Source organism: Myotis nattereri, assembly GCF_964212035.1.
Source record: "Myotis nattereri genome assembly, chromosome: 3".
Lineage (NCBI taxonomy): Eukaryota > Metazoa > Chordata > Mammalia > Chiroptera > Vespertilionidae > Myotis > Myotis nattereri.
The window spans coordinates 195,157,048-195,177,073 of NC_138077.1; the positions used below are offsets into that span (position 1 = coordinate 195,157,048).

Genomic DNA, 20,026 nt, shown 5'->3' on the forward strand with positions numbered 1-20,026 from the left:
GCGCCCTACTGCAGCCTGCCCAGGGCTCCACTCCACGGCTTCCTCCTGGGCCAGACCAGCACCCAGCCCGGAGGCTCCGTCCACTTTGGCTGCAATGCCGGCTACCGCTTGGTGGGACACAGCATGGCCATTTGTACCAGGCATCCCCAGGGCTACCACCTGTGGAGTGAGGCCATTCCTCTCTGTCAAGGTGAGAAGCAGGTGGGAAGGGATAACAGGTGTCTCTGATCCTACTCACATCTTGGGTTTGTCCCAGGTCCAATCATATCCACATGCAGGCTTCCTCATTGGTAATTAATTCATCCTCTCAGGAACCATAGATTGAAGATCCACAATATCTTTAGCCCTGGGGGGTATGCATATGCATAAAGCACAATCTCAGTGTCTTCAGAGCAAGAGGGAGATGGGATTAGCCACATAGATGCAAAGTGACCGAGGAAGGAAGGGCTGTGTCAGGAGTAGAAGCCACGTTGAAGAGCCAGAGGTGAGAAGGGACCTACCTCCTCCTGGACAGCTAGGGAGGCCTCCAGAAGAAGCACGCTTGGGCTCGGGCTCAGAGAGCAAGCAGGTTGGGCCCAGGCATTGGCAAGGAAAACATGCTAGCCAACAGCAAGAGCATTTGTCAAAGCGCAGAACTGAGAGAACAAGGCAGGGGAACCAGTTGGGGCTGGCCGAAGCACCAGGTCGGAGAGGAGAGGAGGGAGGAAAACAGGGTGGAACAGTGTCCATCACCATTCTCAACCACCAGCCATCAGGCCTGCGATGTGCACCAGGCAGTTTGCATGTGTTGCCTTTGATAATTTATGGGATTATTTTTCCTTAAAGTAATATACATTCAGACTAGTAATCTGGAAAAAAAAAAACACCTATAGATAATACCAAAGAAAAAAGTGAAAATGACCTATAGTCCCACCAATTGAGATCACCACTGTTAACATGGAACACGTTTCTTTTCGTCTTTTATACACTGTTTACAGAAATGGCACCATCAATATCCAAAACTCTTGATATTAACATCTATCATATATTCAAATACACTTCCTCATCATTATTCTCAGTGGTTGCATAGCATTGTGGGAAAACTGACATTTATTCAAGTCTTTTATTGTTGGCCATTTGAATTTCTATTTTTTTTTTTGCAACTGTAAGTGCTGCTATTAAAATTTTTATAATTCCATTGTTATGAACATCCACATTTATTTCTTAAAATGAATTCCCCAAAATGAGATTGTTAAATCATAACCTATGCAAAATCTACAGCTGTTGATACTTATTGCCCTCCTGAAAGTTGTCTTTTCTCCTACATTCTCATCATTATGTACCACATTAAAAACAGAAAAGACCCTTGCCAGTGATAGAGGCAAACACAGGAAATCACAGTGATGTTTTATGTTCTTGTTCTTTGGTCCCCAGCGTGGGCCACACTGTTTAATGATATCTCATCTCTGACCCTCTCCGCCTTCTGCCTGGGCCCGGGCCTTCTCAAAGACCCGAAACAGTGTGTCATTAGAATTCTGTTTGATGCCCTAAGCAAAGGTCACGGAGAATTGACTGTCCACAAGTGGCAAATGGCACTTGGCTTTGGTCTTCCGTTTCTAACTGTATCGGGCATCATCTTTTCCCACAGCTTTTATTGAAACTGACCTTGTCTCTCATGTCTTTTATCTTTTGTCACTTCCCCGAATTAAGCCCCTCTAGGCTCTGTCCACTCATCCTCATTATGCTCTGCGCTTCTCCCCATCCCGACCCAGGCTTCCCTTTGCCGCCCTCCCTCCCAGCCATTCCCTCGGTGCTCTCTGGACTCCTGGCTCCATGGCCAACAAGCATACACCCTTGGTCCCTTCCCAGAGGGCTCTGTTCACTTCCTCCCTCCACAGAGACCGTGGCTCTCCTCTGAGAACAGGGATGCTGTGTCCCTTTCCAGAGGTGCGTGTCAGCATCCATGTCCGCATAGCCCAGGGCGTTCTTCCCGTTCGCCATTGCTGCTTCCAGACCAGGACTTCTCCACCAACAACTAATCCCATTTAAAGAGTCAATGTTGCCTAATGTTTTCTCTCCCCTCCCCAGCCCTTTCTCTCACAACATATTCTCTCCCGATCAGGAAACAGGCTTTTAGTCGCTCAGAAGTTACCTTTTGTCTTCTTGGTTATCCACAGGAGAAAGGCAGGCCGGGGCAGAGGGAAGTGGCTGCTGCCCGCTGCCTTCACTCGCTGCCTCCAGATTGACGCCCCATGCAACAAGGCAGTGGGACTCTAAGTGTTTCTTCCCGAAAGGCTCCAGGAAACAAAGCAGTCGGTTGAAAAGATATGACAGTTTCGCTAACCCGGTACCATTGAAGGGGCTCGGCTTGCTGTTCAGGCATTGAAAGATCATCATATTCAAATGCTCCCTTACTTCCTCATTCCCTCCATTCCTGACCCTCCTCTTTTGTCCAGTCTTTGTCCACATCGAATCTTTGAATCATTCCTGTCTTGGTATTTTAACCCCACTCCCTCTGGACAGTCCATCGTTCTCCATTTTATTACCATAATGGAGTCCTTGCCCTATTCCTCTTCTTGGTTCTAGAAATTCTAGTAGCATCGGCATCATTGTTAGCCAGTGTGAATGGGATTTACTTCTGCTCGAGCTTCGTCCGACTCTGAGGGAAGGCGGCCTCAGCTCTAGCCTAGGTGCAGAAGTAGGGGTGGATGAGGGACAGTAGTGGGCACCCTGATTAGTATCACATCTGTAAGAGCTCCTGAACTGTCAAGGGGCAAGCAGGGCTTGTAAGTGTTCATTTCTTTCAAAGACCACACAGGCTACTCTTGCCTAAGTAATGTATGTTTCTCCCATAAACATCGTGTTGCCCCTGCTCCTTATAAAACAGTGATCTTGGCCATGCCCGGCTGTCATCTTGAGATTTCTTCTTCATACTCCTGAGTCAGCTGTATCATTGTTTATATCTCACATCTTGCCCTTCATTGGTTTTTATGCTCTTTTTGATGGAGTATATAGCCTTAAGGAAATTCCTCTGAAAAGGTTCATGAGAGATCAATGTTATAAGTCTTTAAATATCTGAAAATATCATTATGTTTACCCTCACACATGCTAGGTATGTTGACTGGGTAAAATTATATGTTAAAATAATTTCCTTCAGAAATTTAAAGGTATTGTTCTGTTATCTTTGGACATCCATTGTTGCTGATGGGAAGTCTGATGATGAGCTGATTCTCATTCCTTCACAGGGATGTTTTCTCTCTCTCTCTCTCTCTCTCTCTCTCTCTCTCTCTCTCTCTCTCTATATATATATATATATATATATATATATATATATATATATGAATTTCTCCGTCTTTGGTCTTCTGAAATTCCATGACAGTGAACCTTAGAAGGTTCTGTTTGCATCCCTTTGGCTCCCTTTCATTCTGGAGACTGGTGTGTCTCTTCAGCTCCGGGGAATTTCCACCTGTGATAATCCCATCCCCTCCGCCTGCCCTGCTCTCTCTGGAACTCTGCCCATTAGATGTTGCATCTCCTGGATTGGTCCTCTGTGCTTTCGGCCTTTTCTAATCATTTTTAGTTTTTGTCTTTTTGGTCTGTAGTCTCAGAAATTCCCTTTCATTTTAATCTCCAACGCTTCTATTGAATGCTTATTTTGGTTATCATATCTTTTAAAATAAAAGACCTCTTTCTTGTTCTTTTTTTTTCCCAAAGCACTCTGTTCTCGTGTAACAAATATAGTATGTCATCTTGATTTTCTCAAGATACACTAGCCAGAGCTTAAAGATTATATATCTTCAATTTCCTGAGTTAGCTCTGCCTCCTCAGGGAGACATTTTCCCCTGTTTTCAATCTTATATTTATGTGTTTTGTGCTGCTGTTTTTCTTCATATGTATAGTGAGCCTTGCTTGTCCATATTTTAAAGTAAAAGCTAGGTTGATTTTTTTTTCAGGCAGCAGATGTGAGCTACCTTTGTTATTAATACATATAGATATCTTCACCCACCAGGTCTCCCCTATGAACAGGAAGTTGAGCTGCGTATGCTGCAGAGATGAGCAGGCAGAAGGGACAGAGAACCCGTCTCACCCCATAGCTCCCTCCCATGTACTCAGTTTGGTCTACAGAGTCTTGGCACCATTTCATCCAGCAGAACACTTATAGCTGCACTTTGTCTTCCGAAATTCTTTTTGAACTCTCCTCTGCTGGTGATCCTCATAATTTTTTTGTTGCTACGAAGATTTTCCACCCTAGCCGGTTTGACTCATTGGATAGAGCGTGGGCCCTTGGACTGAAGGGTCCCGGGTTTGATTCTGGTCAAGGGCATGTACCTTGGTTGCAGGCTCAATCCTCAGCCCCAGTTGAGGTACATTCAGGAGGCAACCAATCAATGTGTCTCTCTCACATTGATGTTTCTCTCTGTGTGTTTCTCCCCATCCCTTTCACTCTCCCTAAAAAAAAAAAAATCAGTGGAAAAGTATCCTCTGTTGAGGATTAACAACAACAAATATGATTTTTCTTTTGTTAGTATTCATTATAATTTTATTAGGGTGTCAGGGGAGAAGAAAGGTAAATATGTTCTCAGAACACTACTTGAATCAGACATGTTCATGACCTTCCTCCCTTTGCTAGCTCTTTCCTGTGGGCTTCCGGAGGCTCCCAAGAATGGAATGGTGTTTGGCAAAGAGTACACCGTGGGGACCAAGGCTGTGTACAGCTGCAGCGAAGGCTACCACCTGCAGGCAGGTGCCGAGGCCACCGCAGAGTGTCTGGAGACAGGCCTGTGGAGCAACCACAACGTCCCTCCCCAGTGTGTCCGTGAGTCCTTGGGCAGGGGAGGCAGGTGTAAGGAGGGCTGGGTAAGGAGCTGAAAAGATTCCTGCAAGGAGTGAGCTAAAGACCCAGTGATGGGAAGAAGCATGAACATGGAGGTTGGGGATTCAGGGAGCAGAGACAGGTGAATAGTGTCATCTACCAACTCTTTGAAAATAATTTCAAGTCATTGATAACCATTGCACCCTGAGTTGCTCCCATAAAGCACCATAGAATTTAGGAGTGACCTGCTCCACTTCCTTTTAGGTGGAAAAATTGTAAGACCGTTTGCACGAATGTACTTTGATCACAAAACTCTAAAATGGCAGAGGTACACTTAAGAGTTTAAGGCCAAAGTCATAAAGTCACAACTAAATGGGCCGTGTGTCTTTCTTTTGTTTTGTTTCTTTGGCCTATAGTATGATTTATAAAAATTACTCATTGTCCTCCAACACTTTAAAATCAGGAAATTTTATGTAAAAATTCATATTTGTAGTTTTTCTTTAAAAATGAAGATCTGACCAAATAGAACTTGCAGCCTCATATCCAACAGTCAGCATTGACCGAATACCACCTCCCTTCTTTGGTGGGGGTGCAGGTCTGCTGGTCCACATTCGCCACATTCCCACCCAGCCCAGTTCATGCATTACCAGACCTGCCTGGGGACTGGAGACTCTTGGATTCATTATTGTCTGCCAGTTCCCAGCTATGGACTCGTGCCAATGTGTCTTACACAATTAATTAATGAATCCTCCTCGCTACTCCTTGTCTACCCAGCTGTGACCTGTCCCGATGTCGGTGGCATCGGGGTGGAACACGGCCGATGGAGGCTCATCTTTGAGACGCAGTACCAGTTCCAGGCCCAGCTGATGCTCATCTGTGACCCTGGCTACTACTACACTGGGCAGAGGGTCATCCGCTGTCAGGCCAATGGCAAATGGAGCCTCGGGAACTCCATGCCCACCTGCCAAAGTAAGCCCAGGACGGGAGGGTGGGCAAGTTTGGCTCAGTGCCTCCTACCTGAACTGTCTCATGTGTAGGGAAGGGGAGAAGAGGGGTATCACCTGGGATTACAACGTACCCCTTTTTTAATACACACCTAGAATCAGGAGCCGGGGAGATGCTTACTACTTTAAGGAAATACTTCTTAGCATCTTGTCATCTTATCTAAAAAGCTGCCTTTGGCCAGATGAGCATCCACTAATTTATTTATTCAGCACTCATGCCAGGTACTAAAGAGTTATGAAGATAAAAGTTTGTGGTTCCTGCCCACAAGGAGCTTGTCATCCACTGGAGAGGCAGACAAATAAGGACGCAGTGATAATGGGGTGTGAAAAGACCTGGAAGGGGAGTGTGTGCAGGAGGAATGGGCATAGCACAAGGGACAGGCCACGTAATTGTGTCTGCCGCAGCTTCTCCATGGCAACCTGTTTTTCTTCAGTTCTTCACAATAGTTTCAAAATTCAGGGCCCCTGGGAAGCCACTCTAGGACAGAGGTTTATCAGGGAGTGCTCCTGGGACTCCTCCCTGTGGAAGGGAAGGGAACGGGACTAGGAGGCAGAGGAGTGGGCTCTGGTACAGCGGTGGTGAAGGTCTCAGCTGACCCACGGGGAGCTCTGAAGCTGGGGTGGCCCTGCAGAATTGTCACAGTTGTCCCACGGTGCCTTTGTACCTCTCCCCTGACTAAGCATTAGGTGCAAGCTGCCGCAGGGAGAGAGCACGTCTTTAGGTGGGAGGACTCTTCACCCAAGGCAACCTGAAGAGGGCCAGCAGCTGAGGGTCTGTGCCGGCTGCTGGGGAAATAGATCCTTCCATCCCGAATGGGGGTCTCTGTGGCTCACCGCAGCATCCACGACGGTGGAGTGCACTCATGACATTTACCGAGTCGATAAGGAGTGTGTTTGTAAAGGAAGAGGTGAAGATAGCCTGTCAGTGAGCCCTGGGAAGTTCGAGACGAAGAGGAGTGGTGTCTTCCCAACACCTGTCACCCAAGACGCTGTTGTCTTATCAGCCAAGTGCAGACTCCATGGTAGAATATAACCATGCATGTGGCCGAGTAGGAGTCATGAGCCTGAAACAGCCGATGACAGTGAAGGGGCTCACATTCCAACGCAGCCTTGGCTATTGGGTCTCACCCCATATGCCAGCCGGTGGCTACCTGCAGTGCTGAGCTCAGCAGAAATTATAAGGAAATTGATCTGCAGTGTCTGCTGAGAACTCCAAGGAGCAGGCCACTGAATTGCTGTTTCTCTAGTCGGGTGGTTCCTCAGCAGAGTGCACATCTGACCACCTGACTTTTTAAATGCACGTGCCTGGGCCAGAGGTCGTGAGTCACGGGTGCAGAGTGCAGCCTGGGCATTTTTAAAGCTCCTTGGGTGCTTCTAGCAAGCAGCACCTCAGCCGAGAATCCCTGCTCCAGCGCAACATCACACAAAGCACAGTCATGACCTGTATTCTGGTCATGAGTCCCAGCAAAGTAAGGCTAGACAGATCCTCTTTTTGTCATATTCTTGCTAATCAGGAACAGCACGTGTCCCTCCTCTTCAACCAGGCCACCTGAAGAGGGCCAGCAGCTGAGGATCTTTGCCAGCAGCTGGCTTACCGAGCATTTTGTTATCCTTTTAGTCATCTCCTGTGGAGAACTCCCCGTCCCACCCAATGGGCACCGCATCGGGACGCTGTCCGTCTACGGGGCAACAGCCATCTTCTCCTGCAATTCTGGATACACGCTGGTGGGCTCCAGGGTGCGGGAGTGCATGGCCAATGGGCTCTGGAGTGGCTCTGAAGTCCGCTGCCTTGGTAAGCGACCTCCCAGGCCTATCCTGCCCTCTGTTCCCTCCTCAGGACAGGTTACATCTTTCCAAAGTGGGATCCCAGTCTTAGAACAGTACCGTTTTACCTACTTCCCTAAAATGCCTCATCCAAACATCAGCTATTGGGCATCCACCATGACTAAAATCCTAAACTAGCTTCTCTTGAGGCACCCAAAAGAATGAGAACAACTTAAAGTCTGAAGAGACAAGTCTTTGAGGGGTTCTCATTCTGCTCAAACACACTGCCCCTTCTTATTGGCCCCTGAATGATGGGGGAAGCCCAAGTGTCCACCTGCAGGGCAACGTACAGAGACACAGCCCTGTGACAGACCTAAAACACCTTATATATGATGTAGTAGCAAATTTACACCTATATGTATTTTACACATATAATATAGAAATATATTTCGGTTACTTGCTTATTCTATACCTTATATATATAAAATGAACAATGTTAAACTCATAAAGAAATGAAAAACCTGGCTTACAAAGAACCAAGTCATTATTTCCCGCATGGTTCGCTCATCCCCTGCCTAAACCTTAGCCCAAGGCTCTCTCCCCTCTCACTCCTCACTTGGACACCTCAAGTGCAAAGGAGGGTCCCAGCTGCACAAACCGAATAGCACAGGTTGGACAGTCTGTTCCAGCGTGCCCCCTGCTTCCCTCCCTCTGTCTCTGGCCTGTGTCGTGTTCACACAGAGCCAAGGATGCGAGTGGAAATGCTAGGAGTATGCTCTACCCAATCCCCACTGAATAAAGATAACGCCCCTGGGCTGACATCTTCTATGGGCCTTGCCACTCAAGGAGAAGGAAGAATGGATTTACATAGTTATTCTCTACACAACCAGGCTTTGACTGCCTCACTGGAGACCACTGTGCCCTCCATTTGGTAGATGCTCAGTTGATGAGAAAAAATGGGGCCGATGTGTGTGTGCAGGGAGGTAACAGTGATAATTTCTCACCTGCATCTAGACACAGAAACTAAGGGTCCCACATGGATGGTCATATGGGATGCAACCTTGAAATTGGGTTGCCAAGTCTTCAACACCATTTCTATCATGTCTAGGCTGCCTGAAGTCACTCCTGGTCGGCTACTCTCAGGGGGAAGTGGGAAAACAATGGGTGGCTGGGTAACTTGGTCCTTTTCCCACCATCCCTGTCTCCGCCAACCCTGACCAAGCCCCACCTAAACTAGCTTCTCTTGAGGCACCCAAAAGAATGAGAACAACTTAAAGTCTGAAGAGACAAGTCTTTGAGGGGTTCTCATTCTGCTCAAACACACTGCCCCTTCTTACTTTCTGTAAGTTCCTCTTTGATTTATACTCTTTCCCTGTCCCCCATCAAAGCCGGACACTGTGGGACCCCTGAGCCCATTGTCAACGGACACATCAATGGGGAGAACTACAACTACCGGGGCAGCGTGGTGTATCAGTGCAACGCCGGCTTCCGCCTGATCGGCATGTCCGTGCGCATCTGCCAGCAGGATCACCACTGGTCGGGCAAGACCCCTTTCTGTGTGCGTAAGTATGTTACCCGCTCTCCCTAGTCATGGGCTCAGATTCAACGTGGACTTTCTCCCTTGTCCTCTTGGTTAGGTTAGCAGAGGTTTAGCATCCTTTTTTTTAATCCTTTATTGTTTAAAGAATTACATATGAATCCTTTTTCCCCCATTGACCTCTCCCCATTCCCACCCCCACCCCCCAGCACAAGCCCTCACCCCCCTACTGACTGTGCCCATGGGTTATGCTTATATGCATGCATGCTTTTTACAAAGATGCAATTATTACTTTGAATTTTCTGCATATCACTAATTACTGCTTTCACCTTTATTATTTCTTCCCTTGTGATTTCTTAGGGTTAACTTTTTTATTCATTTTTTATCTGTTGAGTTGGGAATTTAATTCACTTGTTTTCATTCCTTCATTTTTATTGCCATGTCATGGATATAAGTATGTAGGACTATGAAATTTCTTCTGGTCACTATTCTAATCCTATCCTATAGATTACAATAATTCATGTTTTATTATTTATCATAAATTTTGCAATTTTAGTATTAATTTCCCCTTTTACCCAGAAATTTTTATATAGAAGAGTATTTTTTTAATTCCGGTGAAGGACTTTTTACTTTTTATTGTTTTATTTAGTTCTAATTTTATTGCATTGTACATAATATCCTATTTCTTAGAATTTACTGATGATCTCTTTGTGGCTTAATATTTGATCAGTTGTTATGAGTGTCCCATGTACATTTGAGAAGAAAGTGTATTAAGGTGTAAATTTCTTATATAGTCATGAGATGTGCCTTATTGATTATGTTGTTTATGCTTTATGTACACTTATTTTTTGTCCGCTTGACCTATTTTGTTCTGAGAAGTGTGTTTTAAAGTTTTCTATTATTAGTGTGCTTCTATTTTTCCTTGCATTTCCTGTATTTTATGCTACATACAGGTAGTTGCTGTATTATTTGGTGCATAGATATTCATAATTATTATATCTGCATTATAGATTGTGGTTTTAGCCTTTAAAAATGCCTTCCCTGTCACTTGTATTATTTTTTATTTGAATTGTACTTGTGCCTGATTTTAGGCTTATAGTATTTACTTTCATCCTTAACATCACAAACACCATTTTGTTCTTATAACATCTTAATGCCATTAGCTTTCACGTATGGACTATACAGTAATCAATGAGCCTGTTCTGCTTCCCGGTCCTCACTCCTTTCCCCTTCCATCTTTCGTTGCATTATTTCTACTTTGTCAGAACATAAAAGGTTTATTATAGTGTTTATGTAATATCACTGTGCCCTTCTCCCTACCTTCATTTTACCCCTAGGTCTATCATTAAATATATGAAAAGCTCACCAATGCAGCCGAAGTTTGCTCAGTTACCTCCTAGCTGGATCAAGCTGAGTCTCTGGTGGATTCCTCAATAATGCCTCCTTTGCATAATGTTCCCCAAGTTCTTGCTTGTTTAAAACTGTTATCTGAACCTTAAAACCTGAAGGATAGCTGGATTGTACATAAGATCCTTGGTCACTATTCCTTTCTTTGACTTTCTTAAATACCTCTTGGTAAATTACAATTTCATAACATTCTCTTTCTTATAATTTAGTCTTTCTTTCTGAGGTAATTTTGTCTTTTTCTCCAGTTCTTTCCAGCATGTCATCAATTACCTTTTAATTTTCTCCCATGTTTTCTCCATGTCTTGCTTTAGTTTTTTTTACTTTCTGATTCTTAAGATGGTTTTTCATATCTCCAAATGCTTATGTATTAATATTTAATTTAGTTTAGAGTGTTGTTACAGTTTTCTTATGTTTCATGTGTTTTGCTTTTGATGAGGAGATTTTCATCAACCGAGATGTTTTGATTTCTTTCTGTTTTCTTTTTATCATAGTTCTGTATAGATTTAGGCTGATGTTTTCTATTCATTTTGTGACTTTCCGAAGGTTTACAAAAGTCCCCCTTCGGTCAATGTAGCAGAATATGATTGCTTTGTCTTAAATTTATTTTTCATTTAAGTATAGTTGGTATACAATCATATATTGGTTATATTAGTTTCAGGTGTACAATACAGTGATTTGACATTTTTATATTTTACAAAGTGATCACCCCATTACTTCCAGTAATCATCTGTCACCGTGCAAACTTATCACAATATTATTGGCTATATTCTGCTTCCCCTTCCAACCATACCCTCCTCCCTTTTGGTAACCATCCCTTTGGTCTTTGTTTCTGTGCATCTGTTTTTGTTTTGTTTTTCTTGTTTGTTTGTTTGTTTGTTTTTGGTCTTGTTGGGTTTTTTTAGATTTCACATACAAATGAAACCACATTTGTACTTGGGTTTGGTACTTGTCTTCCCCTGCCTGACTTATTTCATTTAGCATAATACCCTCTAGATCAGCCGTGGGCAAATTATGGCCCACGGGCCGGATCCGGCCCATTTGAAATGAATAAAACTATTGAACAAAAAAGACCGTACCCTTTTATGTAATGATGTTTACTCTGAATTTATATTAGTTCACACAAACACTCCATCCATGCTTTTGTTCCGGCCCTCCGGTCCAGTTTAAGAACCCATTGTGGCCCTCGAGTCAAAAAGTTTGCCCACCCCTGCTCTAGATCCATTCATGTTGTCACAAATGGCAAGATTTCATTCTTTTTTATTGTTGCATAATATATCATAGAATATATACATCCTCTTCTTTACCCAAGCATCTATCAGTGGACACCTAGTTGCTTCCATATCTCAATGCAATTTCAACATCATTCTTCTCAGAACTAGACTAAATATTCCTAAAATTTATATGGAGCCACAAAGACCCCAACTAGAAAGATGAATAAAGTTGGAGATACCATGCTTCCTGATCTCAAACTATATACTACAAAGCTATAATAAAACAGTATGGTATGGCACAAAAACAGACATATAGATCAATGGAACAGAATAGAGAACCCAGAAATAAACCCTTGTTTATATGGTCAAGTAATCTATGACAAAGAAAGTAAAAATTTGCACTTGTGTAATAACAGTATCTTCAGCAAGTGGTGGTGAATAAACTGGACAGATACATGTCTTGTTTTTTAATCAAAGGCTTTCTTGTGTTTGATAAGGAAAAGTTGTTTGTCCTCCGTTTTGTTTTTTGCTTTTCTTTTGTCATTGCAGGACCTTAAGTTTCACCCTTTTGTTTATTTTTCCCTTTGTTACTTACACAATCTCCAGAGGATAGCTCTTCTCTACCTCTGTCTCCCTCTCCCTCTCTTCTTCTCTCACTTCCTTTATCTGTTTGCCTTCCTTTTCTTCTAGAAGCAAGGAGGAGAATCACACTCTCTCCTGCCCCTTCCCTGTAGTCAGTGCACCCTGACGTCCCAGACCCTTCTTCAGTATGTCCGTACTGAAGATGAACGCCCTGTTTCTCGCAGTGATTTTAGAGCAGGATGTGGCCCTCCCGCTGCCTCTCTCTCCTCTTCCCCGGCAGTCTGGGTCTCCACACAGGCTTGCATCAGCCGCATGAGGAATAGTTCTGCCGGGGTTGCCTGTTTGTTTTTCTCCTTACACATAATTTAAAGTTTATAGCGTTCTCCGTCTTCTAGTTATGCTGCAGGCCTGGCTTTCTACGGTTTTATTTGTTCTTCTTGATCATCTGCATTTTTTTGGATTAGGTGACCATCATTTTTCTCAGCTGCCTTGAAGTAATTCGGGAAATGCTTCACTTTTTAATGCTCCCTAAAGTAAGCCTTTGTGTAAAGTGCAGGGCTGTGTTCTTAATTTTTGTAAGGCCAGTTTTTGTTTTTAATTCTTTTTCTTCATTTGCCTTTCTGTATATGAGATGGAGCAATAAAATAATGAAACTTACTCAGTAAGAAATCCATGAAAGTAGGTCTTAATAGCTTCTAAAGGATTAAGTCTACCAAAAGCAAGGCCCATCTCTATTCACTTTGTCTTCCAGATGTGAATAAAGAAAATATATTTGGTTTCATTCAGGAGAAAAAAAACTTCAAATGCCTTCAAGAAATTGGCACAGAATGTGTGTGAATAGATTGAGTTATAAAGAATAGAGAATGTTGGTGTCTAGAATTAAGTGGAGAATGTCTGCCTGACCTGAGGACGTGTTAGACCTGGTCCACATGGAAAGGCTGTAAAGTATTAGCCAGGCGGACCCTGCCCTGAGAGTGCCTGGGTTCGTATCCCAGGTCTGTCGCCATATGTCATAGGGCTGTACGACTTCAGATGAGTTGGTTTACCTCACAGGGTCTCAGTTTTCTCATCCATAACATGCAGACACCTCAGAGAATATTATGAGAAGTAAATAAATTAATACATATTAAATGGTCAGAACAGTAAAAATAATAAAATGATTAGAATAGTGACTGATACAGATGTCAAGCAGAGGCTGCTGCTGTTATTGTTGTAATGATGACAGTGATGGCGGTGCTGGTGATGCCACCACCTGTCACATCGCAGAATCCAGGATCTTATGTCCCAAGCCCCATTGTCTCCAGGAACACAGAAGTTTTGGGGGGTATCTGGAACAGGAAAGAACAAATATTTATAAGTGACTACTCTGTGGTAGGCACCGTGTTAGTTAGTTGTCTTCACATATGTACTCAAGTTTCCAGTATCAACCATCTTCAGAGATTTCCAGCAATCCTTCCTCAGTTCCAGAGTTAGCTCCCGTGCCCACTCCCACACAGCTGTTCTACAATGTCACCTTTTTTCTGGAGAACCGCACTCCATCTCCTCCACCTGTGTTCTCAGCAAGTAGCTAAGGCAGTGGTTCTCAACCTTCTGGCCCTTTAAATACAGTTCCTCATGTTGTGACCCAACCATAAAATTATTTTCGTTGCTACTTCATAACTGCAATGTTGCTACTGTTATGAATCATAATGTAAATATCTGATATGCAGGATGGTCTTAGGCGACCCCTGTGAAAGGGTCATTTGACCGCCAAAGGGGTCGCGACCCACAGGTTGAGAACCGCTGAAAAGCAAAGAGTTAAGATGGCCTGAAATCAGAGAAGCTGGGTTCAAAACTCAGCTGACACACTAGGAAACTGTGTCCCTATTTTCCCTTGAGGATAATGATGGTGCCTGCCTCACAGGGCTGTAGGATTAAATGAAATAATGTATTTAACCCCAATAGTTATTAGCCACCTATATAATCTCACTTTCTATTGTGCAGCAATAATAGGAGCCATAAGACTAACTCCTTCCCCGTCCTGCTTCCCCGCCCACACGCCTGCCCTTGCCTTCATTCGTCCTTGCCCCGTCCTCTCACCTCAGCAGAAGACTCTCCAGCCCAAGGCTGTGCCCTCCACTGAGTCTCTGGATCTTCTTTCCTCCTGCCTCCTGAGTGAGCTTAGTCGGTTTTTACCTCTCTACTGCTGATCTTCCCTTTCTATTAATTTCCCTCAGCCTGTAAGACTACATTCAATAAACATTCCTACTGTGTGCCAGACGTGTGAGTAAGTGTTGAGGATAAAGATGAATCGAATGTGTCATAGTCTCTGCTCTCAGGATATTCGGCTCTAGTGGTCCATGTGCTCAAGCAGTGAAGCGCTCGAGCCTCTGGGGGCCTGTTTTCCTTCCTAGTGGTGTTTCTCCCTCCCCCCTTTGCAGCTTGGGTTCTCCAGGAAGCAGACCTATCTGGGTGCCTGACATTTCTTGAGACTCCCCCTGACACTCCCACCTCCTGTCCAGCTTGTTTTTCTACTTTGCTAAGGACCTTCAGTTTCCTTTGCAGGCGTTTTGGTGGATCTGCCCTTCAAAAGGTGCTACTCCCAAAGGTTTTCGTCCTCAGCACTCGTCTCTCACTTTATACGAGTGGTGTTTAACCTTGGGGAGGGGGGTCCTGACCCCTTGTGAGCCTGGTGAGAATGAGGGGTCCTCTCCCAAGCTGACTGCATACACCTAGTATTTCACATAGCCTTTCAGTGGGTCTGTGAACCCGCTCTCCCACCATCTCCTAACAACTCTGGGTCCCAGGGGTTGGCCTTGGTTACTGGTCTAGCGGAGTGACCAATCCGTTCAGGCCTGGTTAGTAGTGACTCTGCCCTGTCAAGATTGGCCGTGAACTAGGGTGGGTCTCAATCAGCTGAGGGCAGTCATCAGTGTACCTAGCAATGAAGAGTGGAGACGGGGAGCCCCGGGGATGAGAGGCAGGACTGTGTTGCTGGGTGACAGAGAACTGCAATCCAGGCCTCTCGCCCTGTGGGGAGTCATCGGATGATTTCTCTCCAGTTGTCCAAGCTGTAGACATGCCTTCAAGGAAGAAGGAATGTCCCCATGAGGACTTCAGGAAATAAAGGTTCTGCAGCAGAAGAGACTAAAGTTAGACTTATGGCTGAACTTCACCGATGGGCATGAGACATGCCAGGTGAGAGGAGGATGAACTTTTGGGGATGTGCAATAACAGGAGGGCTTACCTATCTTCTGTTTTGGTTACAGCAATTACCTGTGGACACCCAGGCAATCCGATCAATGGCCTCACTCAGGGCAACCAGTTTAACCTCAACGATGTGGTCAAGTTTGTCTGTAACCCTGGCTATGTGTCTGAGGGCGCTGCCGGGTCCCAGTGCCTGGCCAACGGGCAGTGGAGCGACACGCTGCCCACCTGCAGAAGTGAGTCACCCTGCTCCTTCCACTCACCCCAGGACCTCTGCCATGTGTGGTCCCCCAACCTGGGAGCAAAAGCCCTTGGATTCAGTCCTGCCGTCATGTTGACTCGATAGGGAAGACTGGGGACAGAGAAGGGTCATAAATGGGACTTCCTCAACCTCTAGATGCATCTGTGGAAAATTTTACCATTGGCTACATAAAGAGCAAACAAAGTTTCACCTGTCAAAATAGCAGTCAAAAACAATCTTTTTAATTATTATTTCTTTTATTTCAGTGAGGAAGATAGAGGGAAAGAGAGGTAGAAACATCAATGATGAGAGAAAATCTTTGATCAGCTGCCTCCTGCATGCCCCACACTGGGGAATCGAGCCCACAACCCGGGCATGTACCCTAACCAGGAATTAAACTGTGACCTCCTGGTTCATAGGTCGACGCTGAACCACTGAGCCATACTGGCCAATCGGAAATTATCTTTTTGTTTACATTTTGTAAACCAATAATTCATCACATAGAGCCCCATTTTTGATGACAGAAAAAAAGCAGAAGGGTTTGAATGGAAAATAAAAAGCAAATAGTCTATGGTTTGGGTTGAAGCAGGGGAGCGGAGAGAAGGGGCAGATTCTGCATAGAGGATATTTGGGCCCCACCTGGGAAATAGCTCCTAACGCTCAGAAGGCTGTTCGCAGCAGTAAAGGGCAAGTGGAGCTGTCTGCCTCTTACCAAGAGGGGCCGGGCGGCTCAGTGACATTTAAGTGGAGTCAGAGTGAGCCGGACACGAGAGAGCCCAGCCTGACCTGGAGTGGACCATTCTTCACAGGGAGGAGGCTGAGACTCCCTGGACTCCGGCTCCTCCTCGCAGCATTTGGGGTGCATGCCGATTGGCTGTGCAATGTGACAGCTCATTTGTAACTGATATTAAAGGGCCAAAGTTTTCAAATGATTTTTTACAACATAAGATACATTCATAACTAGTCCTAAAATAACATCCTTCTCTTAACGTTTCAAGGTGCTGTTTTGAACGAGTGAAGGTTACAGAGAACAAGACCTTGTTCTGTGCCTTCCTTCTGTCATTTGTTCAGGCAGGAAACGTTGAGAACTGCTGCTTTGGGGTGTTATCCCATGTTCCCTTCTCCTCAAGGACTGTGCTTCATCCCCCCAACACAAGATGCAAATTCTCCTGGCCCTGCAGCTACACCTACCCCCTACTCACTCCCCACCCCCGACTGGTCCTGAACTCAGAGGGCAGGGATAAAACCCTTAGGAGCCTGGCCTCCAGTCCTGCTCCCCACCAGTCATTCACCAGCCTGGCAGAGCAACCTGTCTAAAATGCAAATCCGATCAAGTCACCTCCTGTTTAAAACCCCTTCCCAGACTTCCCGCTGCCCTTAGGAGAAAGTACTCCCCTCCATTGGCTTATGGGCCTGAGGGCCTGGCCCAGCCTCCTGTCCAGCCCCATCCTTCCTCACTTCCTCTGCCCACAGCCTCGCTTCTGTACTGGGCTTCAGCCTCTTCCATTCCTTCCGCGTGCCCAGTGCCCACACACCCCCAGGGCACTTCCAGACAGTCTCCTCAAATGAAGTCTCTTCTCCATCGCCCTCACCACTCCCTCTCTGTCCAGATGACTTGTGCCCAGTCACCAAGAGCCAGTTGAAATGTCCCTTCTCCTGGGAAGCCATCCCCGCTCCACCCCCTGCTCTGATGCTCTGCTCTATGCTTCCAGAACATTCTCTGCTGCCCCTATCAGAGCACTTATCAAACAGGATAATCACTTATTTCTTCTCTCTAAACCAGCAGTTTTCAACTGGGGATGATTTTACCCGTCCCCCTGCCCCAACAGGGGACAGATGTCTGGAGACCTTTTAGGTTGTCACACTGGAGGGTTTCTGTTGGCATCTGGTGGATAGAGGCCAGGGATGCTGTTAAACATCCTAGACCAGACCACCCCACGATGAAGAATTATCAGCCCAACATGTCCACAGCCCAACATGTCCACAGTGCCTAGGTGGAGAAATGCTACTTGAGACTGTGAAATCTGTGGTATCCTTACTGCCCAGAACAATGCTTGGGATTCACAATGCTTGAGAGTGAATAAATGCCACTTATTTGTTTTGTGATGCCAACCTCTCTGAACCTCAGAGAGGTTCATCAAGTACCTTAAAAGCTTATCACAGATTTAAAACACCTGCCCTGATGCCTCTGAGATTCAGGCAAGATAATGGTAGCAAAAGTACACAACATGCGTTATGAATGATACTGTCATTATTCTAAAATTGCCCCCTGATTCTGAGTTAAGCTGCTTTGGAAACCCTTTAACATTTAAAAGTCAATTTTTCCCCCCAGATATTAATCTCTCCCTGGAATACTCCTAAAAGTGATTAAAACAGTTTCCCAAAGAGCCCAACATGCTCGGATTTTACAGTTGATGAGCTTTGCTGCGGGAGACACGCTGGCTGGGACCCGGCACACAGATGGGGCAGCCACGCCCTCGAGGCCCTCCCTGCACGGGAGCACGGAGGAGGGAGAGGTTAACCAGTCTGAGAGGGGGAGGGGAGGCTCCTCCAAGGAGGTGCTGTCCTGCGAGAATGAGTCCCTTAACCGCGTGATCAGGGGGCGAGCAGTCCCAGCCTCTGGACCGCTCACCCTCACCCTCCCAGGCAGGATCTGCTTCGTGTTGATCTAGAAATTTTGCTACACTGGGATTCTGTGCCTGTTGGGCTTCTGAATTCTCATTTAAAAGCATATGAACAATTGGTCTGTGTCTAATTATCCCGTTCCATTGCAGTCATTAACTGTACAGATCCTGGGCACCAAGAAAACAGCGTCCGTCAAGTTCATGCCAGCGGCCCACACAGGTTCAGCTACGGCACCACAGTGTCTTACCAATGCAACCACGGCTTCTACCTCCTGGGCACCCCGGCGCTCAGCTGCCAGGGAGACGGCACATGGGACCGTCCCCGCCCGCAGTGTCTCTGTAAGTAGATGTCATTACTCCAAATGATCACCTGTGCAGTCATAGGATAGGTCATGTCATAGAGCTGGGCTCCCGTGTGTGTGTGTGTGTGTGTGTGTGTGTGTGCATGTGTACACGCATGTGTGCATGTGTACATTACTTCACAATGACTGTCGCTGACTGCCCCTTGGATGGCAGAGCCCTGCTTGGCCCCGGTTGGGTTAGTGGCCACACCACCTCGCATGCTCTTTCTTCCTGGCTGTGGGCCTTCGCAGCACTGCCACCCCCTCTTCAGCCTTCAGGGTCCTCTTCCTCTAGAATTGCCTGCCTGACAGGACACTGTCTCCCACTTACCCCTTTCTTGCTTTTCCAGAAAGACAACACAGTCCTTCCTTTGAATGCTGCAACACTTCAGGCAGACCGACCTGGATGTGAATGAATAACTAGCTTCTTTTGGAAGATTTAGTCCATTTGCATTTTTTAGTGAAATATAATTCACATACCATAAAATTCATTCTTTCAAAGTCTGTCATTGAGTGATTTTAACATATTCACAAAATTGTACAATCATCACCACTCTCTAATTCCAGGGCATTTTCATTAGACCAGAAGGAAACCCTTTAGCAGTCACTTCCCATTTTCCACCACTACCCTACCCACTGGGAATCATCGGTCTACTTTCTGTCTGTGCATTTGCCTATTCTGGACATTTTATGTAGATGGAATTACATATGTGGCCTCTGGACTGGCTTCTTTTACTTAGCATACGGTTTTCCAAGTTCATTCATGTTGTAGCATTTATCCATACTTCATTCCTTTTTATGGCCAAATACTATTCCATTGTATAGCTACACCACATTTGTTTACCCATTCCTCAGTTGATAAACATTTGAGCTGTTTCCACTTTCTGGCTGTTATGAATAAAGCTGCTAAGAACATGTATGTACAGGTTTTTGTGCAAACACATGTTGCCAGTCCTCTTGGATAGACTAGTATACCTAGGAGTGGAATTGCTGAGTCATATGGTAACTTTATTTCGAATGTTTTGAAGATAACCATTTTCCAAAGTGTCTGCACCATTTTACATGGTTGCCAGTGGTGTATGAGAGTTCCAATTTCTCCACATTCTTACTTATGCATTGTTCATCTTTTTCATTATAGCCATTCTCATTGTGGTCTTTATTTCCATTTCCCTAATGACATGATGTTGAGCATCTTCATGTGTGCCATTAGTTTAGTATCTCTTCTTTAGAGAAATTTCTGTTCAAGTTCTTAGCCCATTTTTTAATTGAGTTGTTTGTCTTCACATTGTTGAGTTTTAACAGTTCTTTATATATTCTGGACACTATACTCATACCAG

At 45.2% G+C, this 20,026-nt stretch overlaps 1 protein-coding gene across 1 annotated transcript in view; it reads left to right on the forward strand.

Moving 5' to 3' along the window:
• Positions 1–20,026, forward strand: part of LOC308515582 (CUB and sushi domain-containing protein 2-like) — a gene marked incomplete at its 5' end in the record, with an annotated part of 92,296 nt that overhangs the window by 32,174 nt on the left and 40,096 nt on the right. Inside the window, 7 exons of the mRNA XM_081086092.1 lie at positions 2–190; positions 4,610–4,795; positions 5,567–5,761; positions 7,415–7,588; positions 8,949–9,122; positions 15,546–15,719; positions 18,499–18,687. Of these exons, the coding sequence (XP_080942218.1) occupies positions 2–190; positions 4,610–4,795; positions 5,567–5,761; positions 7,415–7,588; positions 8,949–9,122; positions 15,546–15,719; positions 18,499–18,687 (1,281 nt within the window). The remainder of the gene's footprint in view (position 1; positions 191–4,609; positions 4,796–5,566; positions 5,762–7,414; positions 7,589–8,948; positions 9,123–15,545; positions 15,720–18,498; positions 18,688–20,026) is intronic.